At 34.8% G+C, this 16387-nt stretch overlaps 1 protein-coding gene across 10 annotated transcripts in view; it reads right to left on the bottom strand.

Annotated features, from left to right (window-relative positions):
- The window catches only part of STXBP5 (syntaxin binding protein 5 (tomosyn)), a 107336-nt gene that overhangs the window by 20537 nt on the left and 70412 nt on the right, over positions 1 to 16387 (bottom strand). For 3 of the 10 annotated variants that reach the window (XR_001413025.1, XM_014950893.1, XM_014950895.1), the window contains exons 17-21: positions 15951 to 16076; positions 15343 to 15494; positions 7576 to 7641; positions 3987 to 4046; positions 3845 to 3892 (exon numbers count right to left, since the gene is read on the bottom strand). Coding sequence is in view for 9 of the 10 variants with exons in the window: in XM_014950893.1 (XP_014806379.1) it covers positions 3845 to 3892; positions 3987 to 4046; positions 7576 to 7641; positions 15343 to 15494; positions 15951 to 16076 (452 nt within the window). In the remaining variant the exon portion in view is untranslated. The remainder of the gene's footprint in view (positions 1 to 3844; positions 3893 to 3986; positions 4047 to 7575; positions 7642 to 15342; positions 15495 to 15950; positions 16077 to 16387) is intronic. The other 7 variants (XM_014950896.1, XM_014950900.1, XM_014950897.1 and 4 more) reach the window with 4 other exon arrangements.

Genomic DNA, 16387 nt, shown 5'->3' with positions numbered 1-16387 from the left:
ATGTCAGGCTTTTTACTCCAGTTGTACAACAGGGCAAAGGCAATGGTGACTGCTCCTGCTGGGTATGGTTGACCTCAACTAGTAGCTGTCATATCAGAGTTTAATACCTCTCTTGGTGGTGGTGTTGGTTGCTGCAGCACTTACAGCCAAGACTACCCTTCTTCAGCTGGTGTGAGACAATGGGACAGACTGGGGAGCTCCTTCCGGCACACTGCTGCTCAAGGCAACAGTGACTGTTTTGCCTGTGTTTAGACCTATGCTTAATACTCCCCTAAATCAGAAAACCTAGAGTCATACACAGGCACACACACACCTTTTATTGTTAATATAAATATAATTAAATGATATAAAAGTATGATATTAGAGAACTGCCCGAAAAATAACCTTCAGGATTCTTGGAGATTTCTCTTAGGCCAGGTTTGAGGGGGCAGGCAGTAAAATATGAAAGGTTACCTTGGCATAGCATGTTATGTTTCAGCATAGCAGACTCAACCATTCAATGAAGAAAATCTGAAGGCTGAGACATGACTGAACTATCAATAGGAAGCTGTGGCTTAAAAGTAAGAGTTACATTTCGTTTGCAGTGGCTTATCCTGAGCTGATGCTTTACAATGTCTAGCATATCAGTTTGATAGCTAAAGAGTGATTTCTTATATGTTCCCCATTTAGGGAAACAGTCTAAACCCTTTAAAAAAATATTCTAAAGACTATAAAGGAGACAAGCATCTTGCTGTTTTGACAGACAAGAATTAACACTTTACATAAAGGCTATTTCATTTAACATTTCATGAGAAACAACTAAGCAGCTTAGAATTTGTCAGACATAACAAAGTACCAAAATTATTCTCTATTTGACAGCTACACAAAAGTGAAAAAAATCACATTACCAATTTCAAGATGCTTAAAGAAATAAATATTTCAGTGGTGACAATACAATGCAGACACAGATTATCAATGCTGATATCTCTAAGTTTGATATAAGAACAATAAAACCATTTTACAAGAGAATGTATGAAAAGATGTACTTGATATATCCAAAATTAGATCAGATTATTAAGAACATCTCGGAAAAAAGTCTTACTCTGGCATTAGGGAAAATGAGAACTTCTTATGAGGATCCTAAGCTTTGATTCCATGAAAACAGCATTAACAGTGAATGACTTCAGCATTGTTTGAAAAAAATCTAACAGCAGGGAAAATAGAAATTTGCAATTAAAGCTACTCTGCTTAGATCAGTCTACTGATATTACTTATAAATTATATATTATTTATAAATTTAATTTTTTTTTAATTTATGCTATTGTTGCACTCTTAGGTGGCTTTTGATCCTTAATGAAGCAAGAATGATGCTGTCTGATACTGTCAACAATGACAAATCTGTAGAAATGAAGATGTCTCTAAACAAATTTCAATAAAGTGATGAAATTGACAATGGCTTTCTATTTTTAAATGCATGTGTATTACTACCTTACAGCCCTATCACTGAAATCAAATTACTTCTCACTTTGCCAGCAGTACCCACTAACTCACTGTTCCCATAGGACAAAAACCACAGGAGTGATATTAATTAAGAGCAAACTAAATTATCAATGTAAAGAATTCTTGTTCTGCTTCGCAATCTATTTGACAGATTATATTCCAGACATTGACAAAGGATGGAAGGAACTTGAACTGATTGCACTATAAGTCAGTGTGAAGAGCTACAACCATGCTACATACATCAAATTCTTCCATGTGAACACAGCTGATGGTAAACAATTTCTTTCATACAAAATGGCAAAGTTAATGACAGTAAGTGACACATTTTACAAAACTCATTTACACATTTAGTTGGCAATTCAGTTTAAAACAATGAAATGCAAAAACATGCAACTATTAAGACCAAAGAAGAGATGTTTTACTTATGTGGAAGAGCTTTGAATGTAAGTTCAGAAAGAGCCATGCATAGTAAACATGCGAGATCAGGTACAGAAAACACCTCAGTGAAAAAAACCATTCCCTTCACAGCATCAAACCACTCAAAACTCTAAGAGAATGGAGACGAAATAACTGAGTTTCTTTAAAGTTCCAATGAACTGTGCAAGTTACACAAATCACAGTATGGGCTGACTGGAAGACACACACAAATGACACATAAAATGCATTATTGTCTCAATTAACTCTGTGTTTAACTTACATCCTGAAGAATGCATTACTTGTAAATAAATGTTTTGCATTTTGGTTGTGAAAAACATTCACAATACTTTCAGCTGAAAGGCTTGAAGCTGAAACAGATGTCGACAGTTCTATAGAATTGTCATTAGCATGTTTTATTAACACTTTAACATCACTCTTTGAAAAAAAGTGAAAAAATAAGCAAGTCATACTCAAACATACTGTTTTTTGCACAAGATAGGCTGTCTTAAGTTCAGAAAAGACTGCTTTGGAACAAAAGGGAAATACTACATCACCAGGAATTGTTATAACACGCCAAAAAGAACTGTTGTTTTTCTTATTAAAAGAACATAAGTCTCTACTTAACCTGAATTTCCTTCAGGAGAACATATTAAACAGTACGCATGTAAATTATATACATACATTTTAATGACAGATGAACTGACATAACACATTATTGACAGCCTTTGATTGCTTTCTGAAATTATACTCAGGCTTTCACTGTTTCAGAGCTCACCTTCCCTAGCATTTATATTATCACAGCAAGGAGGTCTCAACACAGTACTGAGCAAAGGGCATATTCTTGCTCTTTGTCATTCTATACCTCAGATTCCAAAGACGACCTCATCATTCTCCTATTTATCTCACTGAATTTGGATTCTTCTTATCAATTACTGAATTGTGATGAAAAGTTAAATTGCCAAACAGCAAGTGAAAGGGAGGCTACAGGAAAAGAAATCTCCTCCTCCCTAGTTTTAACCTATAGTTCAATGTGACTTATGGAATAGCAGTTTAGCAAACACTCTTACTATCTGAAGTAGTTTCAACCTTTTGATCTAACTAAAGAGATAAAATAAAATCCTCCTGCAATGGTATATTCATGTACTAAACAAAAACAAAATGAACCATTAACACAGTGACTCTGAAATGAAAATAACCACATCCCAGTTAAGGAAGAGTCCCTTTCCCAAAATTAAATCATACACCCTCTTGCCTTCATTTATTTAATGACCCAATTGTCAGAAGCAGAGTTAATTTCCATTCCAATCATAAAAGGGTTCAATCTACCTGCATACAACATATTCCAAGGCAATTTTGTTGCCATATCATTAAGACACAGGTCTGGAGGTGGTAGGGTTTTGTGTCACTGTTGGACGCAGAGAAGTAAATATTGTTCTGGACCAGTAATGGAGTCTACTTATATATATATATACACACACACATACATGACCAAGTTCTCCAGATGATCAAATGAAAACACAATACTACTTCTATCTTGGCCATAGTCATATGGAAATTTGACCATATGGCTACAAATGCAGAACATAAAAAGAAATTAAATCAGCCACGTTTTCTCAAAGGAAGTGTACCTTTGCAAAAGTAGTGGAATAATGTTGTGACTTGCATAGACTGAACTCTTAGTACGGATTAGAATTTCACCCATCCAGAAAATAGAGAAGTGCAATTGTAAGATCAGAGAACCACAATATCTTTGATTTTTTTAAAAATCATTGTGCCCAGTGTATTTAGTACAGAAGCAGCCCATAGAATCACCAATTAGCATAAAGAATGAAAAATTAATAATTTAATGCATTAAAATTTGAATTTTTTTTTTTTTTTGCTGCTGGGTTAGTGGTGCATAGGATAAGGCACTGGATTAGGAAAAGAGCAGAATTTTTCTAGTTCCTACCTATGTCATTGGCTACCATCTTGGAAAACTTTCTGCTTTTGGTCTTCACTGTAAATAATATTTTAATAAAAAAGATCAATCTAAGTGTATCAAAGGATGAACTGAAGAAAAAGTAAGACTATAAAAAAGAAAAATACTGTACCCTTTTCTATAAAATTATTCACTTTTTGATCATCATCAGAATTGTTTGGTGAACCAGAACCTATGAGTGAAGACAGAATGAAATGGATACACAAACATATATTTTTGACACAAAATGGATATATTAATACAAGCTTTAAGGAAGATACAAAGACGTATTAAAATATCAAATACCGATACCAGTATCGTCTGTTGCTGTACTAGATACTACAAAGTCCAAATTATGTTGGTATGACAGGAATTCTGCCATACTGAGATGAACCACAAAAATTGTAATGTCAGGTACAACATTGCCCAGCGCATCAAGTTTATTGCTAGAAATATTTCCCCTCATTGAATAACTAGATTGCTGTCCTAATTACGGCACCAGACACAAACATTAACCTAAATTACAATTCACACAACACTGCCATAACAATAAATTCAAGTTTTGAAAAATTGGTTTGTTTTCCAATGCAGTAAAAGTCACCGTTGGGCCACAGTTCAACTATTCTGCAGACAGCTCTGAGGCAATGATGCCACCTGAGATTTTCCTGAATCCTTAACACTGAAAAAACAGTGGTGGCTATAGGCCACAACTGGGTGCTTACCATTGTAATGAAATTAAAGCAACTAAAAAATGCCAAATTTCATTGGATTTTATACTGTGGAAGTATAAAATAGGAATTGAATGCATATGTTTTGACAGTCTTTAACACAAAATTCAACATGTTTACAATGCCATACAGTGTTTTAGCGGTCAGATAAATGCCCCTGGGGCCTAAGCCTGTAACCATTTGACTTCTGTAAAAAAAGTAGGAGATATTCTCTCTCGCATTTTCACAGCATTTCTATAGCTCTGTCTTATTAAAACTGCATGACAGTCTCCTAACTTGCATAGACAAGTAATACCTTTTACAGTCCTCTCAACGATATCACCACCCATTAGATGAAGTCTAATGGAAGTTTGCTTCCACTTGTCTTCACCTGAGCACAGAAAGGTGGAAGAGGTGGAAAATTTACATCATTTAAGCAAATGCAGACTTTAGCCCAAACAGCTGCTGGTCTGTTTTACTGATCATATTGTAGCAGTCAAAGCCAATAATGCACTCAGTTGCCAATACTATCCTCCATTCTTAAAGCAAGCAACAAGTAAACTTTTTGTGCTCGTGTGCTTTCCTCTTAACTACAGCAACACCAGACTAGAACTTCATTTAAATCTGCCCTCTGTCCTGCATCTCAAGCTCACCAATACTGTGCAGCTGATTTCTCCAAAATGTCCTCTCCTCTCTCCAAAAACAGAATGCCATTTTCATGCTTCTTTCCAGTCTTGTGCTCTTGCCCAGAAAAGATATAAAGCTTAAACCAGACCTAAGGAACTGCAGCTCTTCTCTCTTCACAAACATCACCTTATCAGGGCGGTGTCTCCACTCGAGTACCCTTCTCAAAGGAAAGCTGGAGAACTCATCTCATTCACCAAGAGCTGGGAGGACAGGACAGACCCGAGGGAAGCAAGGCACAGTCCAGCCTCACTGCTTCAAGATTGTTTTACAGGGGAGTGCAACAGGGGTCTTGTCTTCCCCTTCCATTATTTGTCCATTCACTATTTTGTTATTCACACACAATACTAAAGACAAGTAAGTCTTAGACATTATACGCTCTTTTCACGGAACACTCCGTTCTCCAAACCTCTAGATTTTATTCTAATATACACTAACTTCATAAATAGTATTCTCATATAGCCAAGTAATAAATTGGAGATTGATTTCTACCTCTGTAGGAGTAGGAATTTCCCTCTAAATTGCTTTCCTTTCAGGACATTTGAATACATCTATTCTAAGTTGCCTCCTTTTTGATCCTCTTAAATAACAAAATTGCATTATTTTTAACCTACTTCAGCTAGCACAACTGAGATAGGAAGGAGGGCGGTAAATAGAGAGGGAGGTGAGGCAAATTGTTAAACTTAGGATTTTTCCATATAAACCTTGATTTTCATCTTTGGGCTTACTTTCATTGCATTGTTAATGGAAACAAATTGAGCTTTACTCCAAATTATGAAAGAAATCCTCTAATTCAAATGAAAGAGTATTTTAAGTTTTGCAGTACCAGTTGGAAGTGGTTTGAACTGACATTTGATGACACTGGATCAAGGGGAAAAAAGGATACTGATTAAAGGTTACAACTCATCAGCTGTTCATTGTACACATTTTATAGCAATCTATGAGAAACTAGACTTAGCCTGGACTTTAAGTGAGTAAAATTCAAGTATCTTAGTAATAATTACCATCAGCCTCCTCAATCTTGACAGAGTAAGTGATTTACTGCAACTGCAGCACTACACAGTAAGTTGTTTACAGACATTGTCTTGATATTTAAAAATGAAAAAGGAAAGATTCACTTTAGAATATATTCTAAACACAACAAAAAATGTAAATGCATCAAAAATTATGCTGAAGTTGACAACTTCAGCATGCCAATACTTATCTTTACACAGCTCTGTCATGAAGTTACATCTTCCGTTAAGACTTTTTAAAATTTCCATCCAAATTTTGTTTTAATTATAAATAAATCTAATTGAGTCTAAGAAAGGATTGGCAAAAAAGAAAGTGACATTGACTGATCTAGATGAGAGTTTTGCAAATTTTAAAATTAACATCAAAAGACAGCCACTGTCAAATCAGAAATTAAAATTTATGTTAAAATTTCTACTGGAGCTACAAACAGGATATTTTGTTTCGTTACGCTTTCAACTTGGCTTTGAAAGGTACAGGCTACAACAGAAAAGGAAACTATCTTCAGATGCCTATATTGATTACCATTTTGCACTACACTGTAAAGAGTGCACATGCCACTTCAGCTACTTAAGTCTGCAATTTTCTTCTTTGAGTATAGCTTTCAATGAAAAAGATGAAGTGACATATTACTTTAAAAGTTTTTTCAGAATAAAGATAAGCGAAAAATATTTCACTAGTACATGAAATATTCATCTTGAATGCTATATATTAACATGCACTACTAAGCATTTACATGGCAATAACCTCAACTAGCCACAATTAAACAAAATACTAAGTAGTATTACATATTGCTGAAATACTCACATATAGCAGTGCCAACTTAAAAAAAAAAACAAAAGACAGGGGGGAGGGTTAAGTAGGGAATTCCTACTTTGTAACAACGCCAGTTTCTGAAGACCTCCGATTCCAAAGAAAAATAGTAATGTACCACTTATGAGGAAGCAGAAGTAAGCTAACTCTTTTTACAGAAGTCATCTTTGTCACTTCTGAGGACTATGAAACAGTCACGTGAACTATTACAGGAATTTGTGCATCTCGTATCAAGGTTTCAAATTTCTATTGTGCAGTATGTTCCCTGAAGCATAAATATTTCAGATTGTATCTCTCTTCATTCATCTTTATGACATATTTCTATTGCATCTCTTAAATCAGCCTTGTTTTAAAAATGCAGCTGTGCAACACAGCCAAATTTACAACAGCTCAAATAGTATGTGAGAAAACAACAGATTTTGTATAATTACTTAACCTGCAAATGTTGACTTAAAGCATGCCATCTTCTGGACAAATAAACTGAAGAACAGAGAAAGTTATGATTACCTGAAGTGGGCGATTTGCAGCGATCTTCTGGAACTGCTGTACCTTCATTAATATCACAAAGACCTGCTGGAACACAAAAACAGTGTATAATAAATACAGCTGCTACTTTTATCCTTTCTTTCACTGCAGTTAGGAACTTTATTTCTTATTAGCTACAAACCAGCCAGTTATGTTAGAATTTTTTATGGATTATTATTTTTATTTTAATTTGGACATTACTCACAGTGACTGTAGAGTCACTTCTTCCTACTAAAGTTTTCTTTACAAAATATGCTTACTCATTAAATTTCAGTGAAAACCACATTTTCAGCAAGATAGACTTAGCAGAACAATTAATTAATACATGCTATAGATACATATTAAGTAAAATATAGTTTTTATTTTGAAAAAAATCCTACCTATATGAAAAAAGTAATTGCAAAATAAAGTCAGGTGAAAGAGGACATCCTTACTGATGTCCCTCACAGAATTTAGGTTCTAAGGTGCTTTCAGAACTGTTCTTCCTTGTATGGAAGAATTTCACTAAGTTCTTACATTGTTCAAGCTCATTTGAAAAGATCATTTGAATAAGTGCAATATATTAATACCTAAAAGTTCATTCCTTGCATTCCAGGGAAGGAAATAAAGCACAGAAGTCCACAATCAGATGCTAAAGATGGAAGCTGCCTCATAAGGGTCCTAAGTTATAGTCCATAGCACTAACTGGAAGTATACAAGGAATTTTTTTATTTTTCTTTTCAACAATAAATTGCCATCAAGACTGCCCACACTTAGGAACAGGGAATTTTACTGATATTTTAAGGTTAGAAATGCATCTTCAGGTTAATATAAAAGTCTTCCTCCAGAAATTCATGATGTGATACTAACGCAAGCAAGCTTCTAATACTTAAGAGTAACAATAAGAAATATTTGTTAGAATGAAAGGTTTTTGCATGCACACAAATATTTCAGATAGTTTAAGAGCTCGAGAGGTGTAATGGCAATGGCTAAGGCAAAAAGGGCTTGCACGTGCAATGCCTGTTTATACAGCTGTATTCTACACATTCACTAGTGCATCTGTACACATCTGTAAACAGACAACAAAAAGAAAATATGGGAACAGCACTACTCTATCACAGATTTAGATTTTCCAATACTAAAACTGAAGTTAATCATATAAAGAAAAAAAAGTTCTTCTGAAGTGTCGAACACATTAAAAAAATGTTACATTCAGACAGTTTCGCTTATGCAAAGTAGCCTTTAAGAGCGTACACAGCTTGAACCTCAAAACCTCAATAACTAGGATTGACATGAAATTATCAAATGACCTTAAGGCTTGGTTAAAACTACACTTAACAGTCCAGGAGCTGATTTTAATTCTACAACATACGGTGAAGTCCCAGGTGGATGCTATACCTCCACTACACAGAAGAAAGAAAACAACAATTATTTATTTACTTATCTGTCAGTAAATCAATGACCACTGTGGGATAATCGTGGTACATAGTCTCTAACAAACTATGATTTCATCTCTAAAAACACCAGAGTTTTAGACACGCGTGGGAATCTAAATATTTTGTACCAGCCAGGGCTGCGTAAAAAGATCTTTCAAAAATAGAAGTACTGCTCTCCCAACAAGCAATAGAGGTTTTATATAGTAGCAGTCTTGGGATGACAAACTTATACTGTGCTTTTAGAAATAGTTATGTTTCCAGATCATGCTCCTTCAGGAGCCAAGCTGTACAAATCTAAACACACAGTTCAGGAACCTAATCCCCCTCTCTCATACATTTTTTAATTCTATCTTCATAGGAAGAATTTAACTTCTCACACTAGTTTTTCTATAAAAAGTGAAATCCTGCATTGACAGGAACAGTCTTCAGCCAACAGTGAAGTCACACACCTAACATGCTTGATTTCTAAGACTTTTTGAGGCTATTATTTGATCAATATACATCTCAATGAGTAACTGTTACCAATTGATCCAAAAGAAAACCCCCAATACATTCTCTGATCATAAACCTATAAACTAATTTTATACATTAGGTAAGATTTATCTCACTAAAGAGAAGTGTGATTTATGACAATCATTATGGCACATAAACCATGGAAATCTAAGCATAGCCATCACTTATTATTTAAAAGAGAGGAGAAGAGACAGAAATAGATAAAAAGTCATTTTATCTATGACTGTATTACTAATTAAACTAAACAGAGAATAACAAGAATAATCTGAGTTAAGTCTATGAGCTATGAGGGTCTGTCTATGACCAATGAGAAGAAGAATCTGGTGTAACAACCATTACTGCTGTTCACCTTAAAACCCCAGGCACCCTGACAGACACAGTGTGTGCACTGGCAGTAAGACAGCTCTCTTGGCAAATTCTCTGGCTTCAGGCTTGACAGCACATGTGCAAATCACTATGGATTACAAAAGCAAATTGTTCCAAGATTTTCCATTTCAGAACTGCAAAGACTACAACCTGACTATAACACAAATACATGGAAAAGTGACCTAATAAACTTTTAGCTTATATATCTGAACTCTAGTAGCAAGAAATTGGAAAAAAAACCAAAAATGAATTAAAATAAATCAAGTGTCATTAAAGACATCAAAAATACCATGTTGCACTAAAAAAATCCCTAGATGCATTAAAAATTTCCTACATTTATAGCTGGAATTAATGGACATACAAAGCAACTTTCATGAGACATTTGTCAGTTTTTCACATAAGCTTTAGGCGGATACACCTCTGAAAAAACTGTAACTTGACCGGAAACTCATCTAATTAAAAAATTAGACTAACTAGAACTAGCTTGATAGGAAGACAAAGTTAGACTTAAAAACAATTAACCTAAAAAAAAAAAAAAGGAGTACAAAGATGCCCAAAGCCAACAATCAAACTTCCTGACTCAGTTCTGGACTTGGCTTAGCCACAGCTGACATTAGTCTGGTTTAGTTGATGTTTACGTTAAAAATGCAAAGAGATAATGTCCAGATTCAGTTCAAGGAGAAAGGGCATAGGGAAAACAACTACAACAAGCAACTCCAGAAAGGTTCTAGGCCTGTATTTTCTTCAGGTTTGACTCAAGCCCAGTTCTGAAACCCTGTACACTACATTACAAAAAAAGGCTTTTTTATGTTTAAGCAAAGCAAAAAAGTCATATGTATGCAAGAACTGCTTCTATTTTGTCAGAATCCTAAACTGCCTCTGGTAGAACTACGAAATGCTAATTTACAAAGAGTTGTATTATTGTATTTTATTGTACTAGTTGAGAAATCACATAAAAACTTTTAACTCCCTAGAACAGCAGGTTGCAAAACAGTTAAGATTGGTGTCCCATGTGAACTTGATTATGTAACTAAGCAAGGAAAAATAACAGCTGTCTTAAGTTTTGGTGTTCAACCATAAAATTACAAATTGTTTGATAGCTTGGTACCAATACTGGCTGCCTTCTTAATGGCTCCTGTCATATTTACAGCAAACAGTTTATCAAGTGAAGGTCTCTAAAACATGTTAGCCTCCACTGTGTGTAGAGTTTTCATCATGCTATAAATCCTTTACTTACACATGGTGTGTTTTTTGACATATGACCCAAGTTGGTTTTCCCCCCCTGACTATTACAACCTGAAGCCAAAGGTTGACTTTGGTTTTTATCCTTGACAAGCACCTGATGACACTGTCTTGAAGGTCTTCACAAAACATACATACTGCATGCTTCACAAACTATAAATTGCCACCCAAAACATGTGAGTAATATACCTGGTATGAATCACTGATAAATTCCAAAACACGATCCCAACTGGGAGCTTGTATCTGTTGAGCTAGCCTGAAATGACAGTTTACAGTCTAGCTAGTGTAGAGAGCCTTGTCTCTAAATAGATGCTGCTTTAAGACGGGAATCTGAATTTCTTTTCTGAGTAGAAAAAAATAAGATGACAGAAACACACATCATATTTTTGCAACACAAGTGAAGGGAAAAATCTCGCATTTTTTAAAAAGTCTTAAAATTTTCAATAGTTTGATTCAGGACATGCTACTTACTAAATTATAAGTAGGTAAGCGGATACTGATGATCTATTAAATAGACAAGTTACGCTGGAACATACAGAATATCAGAGTTCTTAATAAGGAAGGATGAACTCTTGCTGTTTTTTTTGGGCAAAATCTTTCGAAGTGGTTGAATAACAGTAAATTACTTCCTACTCTGTTCTATATTGAAATAATTTAATTTTTGGTTCTGTCCATCTTGGGATACAACATACAATAACAATATGCTGCTCTCTTGGGAAGCTCTCTGAACCTGAACTTAATGTAACTAATTCATAACTTCCTGATTGCATGCATAGGCTAGTATAATTTTTATTTTATTTTTTAAAATGCATCGTGGTTGTCTCAGAGAATGGGAAATGCACTCAGTTTCTCCAAAACAATCAGATTTAATACAGAAGCACTTTTTCTACGAAGATTGAGAAATTAGCTACCATTACTCCCCGAAGGAGACTATTAGAGCTGTACAGTAGTTGAAAAAGTGTTATTCATAGAAAACTAAATTTAGAAGTATTAAAATACAAATGTTTTAAAGATAAAGAATTCAATGAAGGCAATTTTCCGAAACCAAACCAAGGAAGCGTAAGTTCCTTGCATTTTTGAAGACACTAAGCACAGATATTAATGTTCACAAAAGGGAGTATGCAAAATCCAGAAGTGTTCTGGCTAATTCTTGTAGTTCCAATCCTATAAACACAACAAAAATAGTTCTTTAATGTAACTGACTTTGTTGAAAATTACGCAGCAATAATGATTTATCATTTTTCAGCTATTCAAGTCTGGGCAACACTGAAAGAACTACAAATAGTGAGAAATACTAAATGATAACTCTAGAGAAATTATTTTCAGTTTTTAAAGAGACTGTAGCTCCAGCTAATCAAGATATTGAGAGGATGGTGGAGGGAAAGGGTATTAACTACATGCTTAAGAAATTAACTCTCATACAAAACCTGTCTTAACTTATTCCTAAATTAAATAGTCTAGGTAAATTCAGCTTTACAACCATTGGCTTCAGAAACCAGTTTTGGGACTTCTGCCCAACTTTTGCTTCCCTTCACAATAATAAATCATTGGCAGAGCCTGGTTTTCAACTCTGTATCATCATAAGGTGGAGGCATTTCTTTTATGTCTAGCTTGCTTTGTCCCTTGGCAGCAAAAGATGGAAGACTACACAGAAAGCAGTATTTGGCTATTGAGCCTTCCCTCTATGAAGCTTCTTTTTTCTTGTTGGGGAAAAAAAATAAATAGCAGAAACCACAGAACTGCACCACAATCTCAAGTCTTTTATTTTTTTTATTTTTCATTAACTCCAGGTCATTCTTCCCTTAGCTTATTCTAGTGTCTCCTTCATTAAAAATGGGGTGAGATTACCTACCTCTGCCCAAGGGCTGGAGAAAACTGGCACCCTAGGGAAAGGAACAATGTTATGCTTTTAAAATCAGCTTTACGTTCTCCCAATTCTTGGATACTGTGAATGGAGGAAGTCAGAGAAGCCCTCAGGTAAAATCATGGTTCTGATGGGCTACCTCCCTTGCATAGACACCTCAACTTCAAAACTGCTTGGAAACCATGCAGGGCTGTGCAATATGCAAACACCTCCACTCTTAACCCCTACGATCACTATCTTTGTAGAAGTACATATTCATTTGTAATAGACTGATTGCCATCTTTTTCAATGGTAAACATTATTAAAAATAATAATAACCTAATACTAGAGTCTAAAGCTTTTTCTGCCAGAAAGGGGACCAAGCAAGGGAAGCTTCTAGCCTCAGACTTCAAAACAACACTAAGTTTGGTGAGAAAGATGTTGGGTTTATAGACATCAGTAACTTCTGAGACAGGATCTCCTTTTGATTTTAATATCTATTTTCTTATTTTAAAAAACCCCACAAAATACAGAGACTGTTATGATTCCTTTTTTCAAGTTTCTTTTAAAGATGCCATGAACAAGAAACATGATAGGTGTGTGATTAAAAATTAGTTTCTAAAAGTAAAACAATTGCTTAAAATGGACTAACGAAAATATTTATGAGTGAACAAGTCAAAAAAAATCAAATTCAGATGTTCAAAAATATTTTATTGCCATGAGATGACTTACTTATATAAGAGGTGCGAAGCTTTTTCACAGACTCTGAATATAAGTTAGAAAGGCCGCACATGCAAGAAGCCACAGTCAGCATACCTTTGTGAAGCAATGAGAAAAGGAAAGACGGAGACACTAACAGTACATTTGAGACAGAAAAGCCAGCAGAATAACTTGTATAATCGGGTTTATAAAATGCTCTTGCCATGCAGACCCTTAATATTAAAATGTAAGATGAAAAAAAATAAATATGATTTCATGTAACAGTTATATTTATGAGCAGAAAAGAACTTCATTCATGAACATCGAGACAGTTGTAACTCAGAGTTATGTGGATCCAATACATCAACAAAAACCAAGAAAACAACGCAAGTAATGTTTAACACTTCAAAAAAACTGTTTATAATCAAAATGTATGAATCAGAATTTAACTCCCAAGAGAAGTTAACACAGTCAACCAGTAAACTTATTTCTTTCTCTCTTTGAAAGTTTTTTTTTTTTAAGTTTACTTTCAAGAAGAAAATATTTTATCTGACAGGGTGTCAGATAACCTGTATATGTTCTGTGTTAATGACTCTTATACCAGTTTCCTCAGTTGAAATAAACTAACCGGTGCTAACTAGGTCTCTCTCAAATGTTTTAGAGCATCCATTCAATTTGAATAAAATATTACCTAGAGAACTTACCTGGACTTTATTCTAGATTTCAAAATAAAGCAACAAACACTAGAACATGAGGGTTTTTTGATCAGCTTATTTTCTATTGAAAAATAATCACTTGGGGCAGCAGAAACATTATTGTTCTGTCTTTATCAAAAGAATGCCTTCCAAATTAGCTTAAAAATATCCACTACATAACTAGGAGAAGAAAATAACTTAAAAATATTCAGTTTTCCCTTTGGCAATAAAGTTTGGAATTTTGCCCGAAAAGTCCATTTACAGCTGAGGAGAAAAGTAACACCCTTGCTCACTATATTTTAAAAATTAAGGTCCTTTTTTCAAAAAAAAAAAAAAAGAAAAGAAAGAAAGATCCATTTTACTGATTTAAAAAAAAAAAAAAAAAAAGAAAGAAAGATCCATTTTACTGATTCGTATTTAGAAGTTTGTTTCATTTAAATCAAAGGCTCCCTCTCAAGCATAATGTAACAGCATACACAACATAATATGCTTTAGCCTATCAGGGACTTTTCTAGTAAAGGTTTAAAATAGGAAGCCAAAATGTCACAGCAGATACACTGTCTATCTGCAAACATTAATGAGTTCATACATGCATGTGATATGGGTACTAAGTTTATCAGAAATACCAGGATACTTCTACTTCTTCATCCTGTATTAAGTTAAAATCTTGTAAACTGCATATAAGCACAATGGATTTACCTGATCGCACAGACAACATTCTCCCATCTGCTTTATCTTAAAACATACATTACACTGAAAAATGAATACTGATATCAAGCATCAGTACATTCCACTAAGCAACAGTTTTAAAGGAAACATGAAATGACAAACCTGGAACGTCAACATTAGGGATAGATCAAGAAGGATGAAACCACAGTATAGAAAGATACACTTTAATTCAAAGAATACACGCTAGTAGCCTAGATAAGCTCAGAAGAAAGGCACAGTTGGTTAAAACAAGTCTTGGATTACTCACCTCCAGACGGTTGCCGACTTTTTCGGGGCGATCGTGGCTCCCTGCGATAAGGATCATTGGAGCCATACAGTTCAATAGTGCCTAGATTCAAGAGCACTGTCTTCTGGAGGTAATCAACCATGGCAATACCATTACAGTTTCCAAAAACTACTCTGGAAAAAGAAGTAGAAGGAAAGATAGTGCTAATCAAATGTTGGTAAAGTTTTATATCAGCATTTGTGTCTGTTCAGAATTTTAAGACTTCCTAATTTTTATAAACTACCCTAAGTTAAATATATTTATAAAATAATATTCTGGATGCAGTATTGTTTAATTGTTCTCTTGTCAAAAAATGTGACACTGAGTAGAACAGATCACCCTCACTGCACTTGCCAACCTGACAGAGCCTTCCAGTGCCAGGTGAGGAAACGTGATGTTGATTTGCGTCTGATGTTAGCATCATCAGGATCTGCCATGACCCAAAAGGAATTATCTTTAAGCGTAGGAGACTGATTGCCTCTCCTGTTGCTGTGCAGCTCATGTAAACATGCATGAGCATTTAATTTTTAACAGATAATTTTAAACCACTTTAACAGAATAACGAGAAAAACTGCGTAGAATATACTTACAGGCCGTATGCTGAGTTGACTGCTAAGCTGGTTATCTGTTGAGGAGGTTCTCCACTCACCCACACTAGCTGGATAACTAGCTCGATTTGGTAGCCTGGAGACTGCTTGAGAGGAGAATTTTTAACTCTGCAAAGTAAAACAAAACATAGTGTCTTTTTATGATTCTCCACATTCTCCATTTTTTCCTTATGGGCTCAGAGTTCATTAAATTCTACACCACAGTGGACTTCAGAAGCTAGGAAATTGCAAAGGATCAACACAAACACATAAAAACAACTAGAAAAAAACCACACTGGAACTGGTCATTTGTTTCTTTTTAAGGGCTCTCTTGATTCATCACCTAATTGAAAAATAATTGAGCAATGATCACAGGTATTTTACTTCTCCATTCTGCAGAGCAAGGCTTAACAGTGTTAGCATGCTGTACTGACTTGAAT

This window comes from Calidris pugnax, unplaced genomic scaffold (genome assembly GCF_001431845.1).
Source record: "Calidris pugnax isolate Ruff unplaced genomic scaffold, ASM143184v1 scaffold24, whole genome shotgun sequence".
In the NCBI taxonomy this organism is placed as follows: Eukaryota; Metazoa; Chordata; class Aves; order Charadriiformes; family Scolopacidae; genus Calidris; species Calidris pugnax.
The sequence above is the reverse complement of the archived record's forward strand: the minus strand, read 5'-3'. Positions and strand labels throughout refer to the sequence as shown.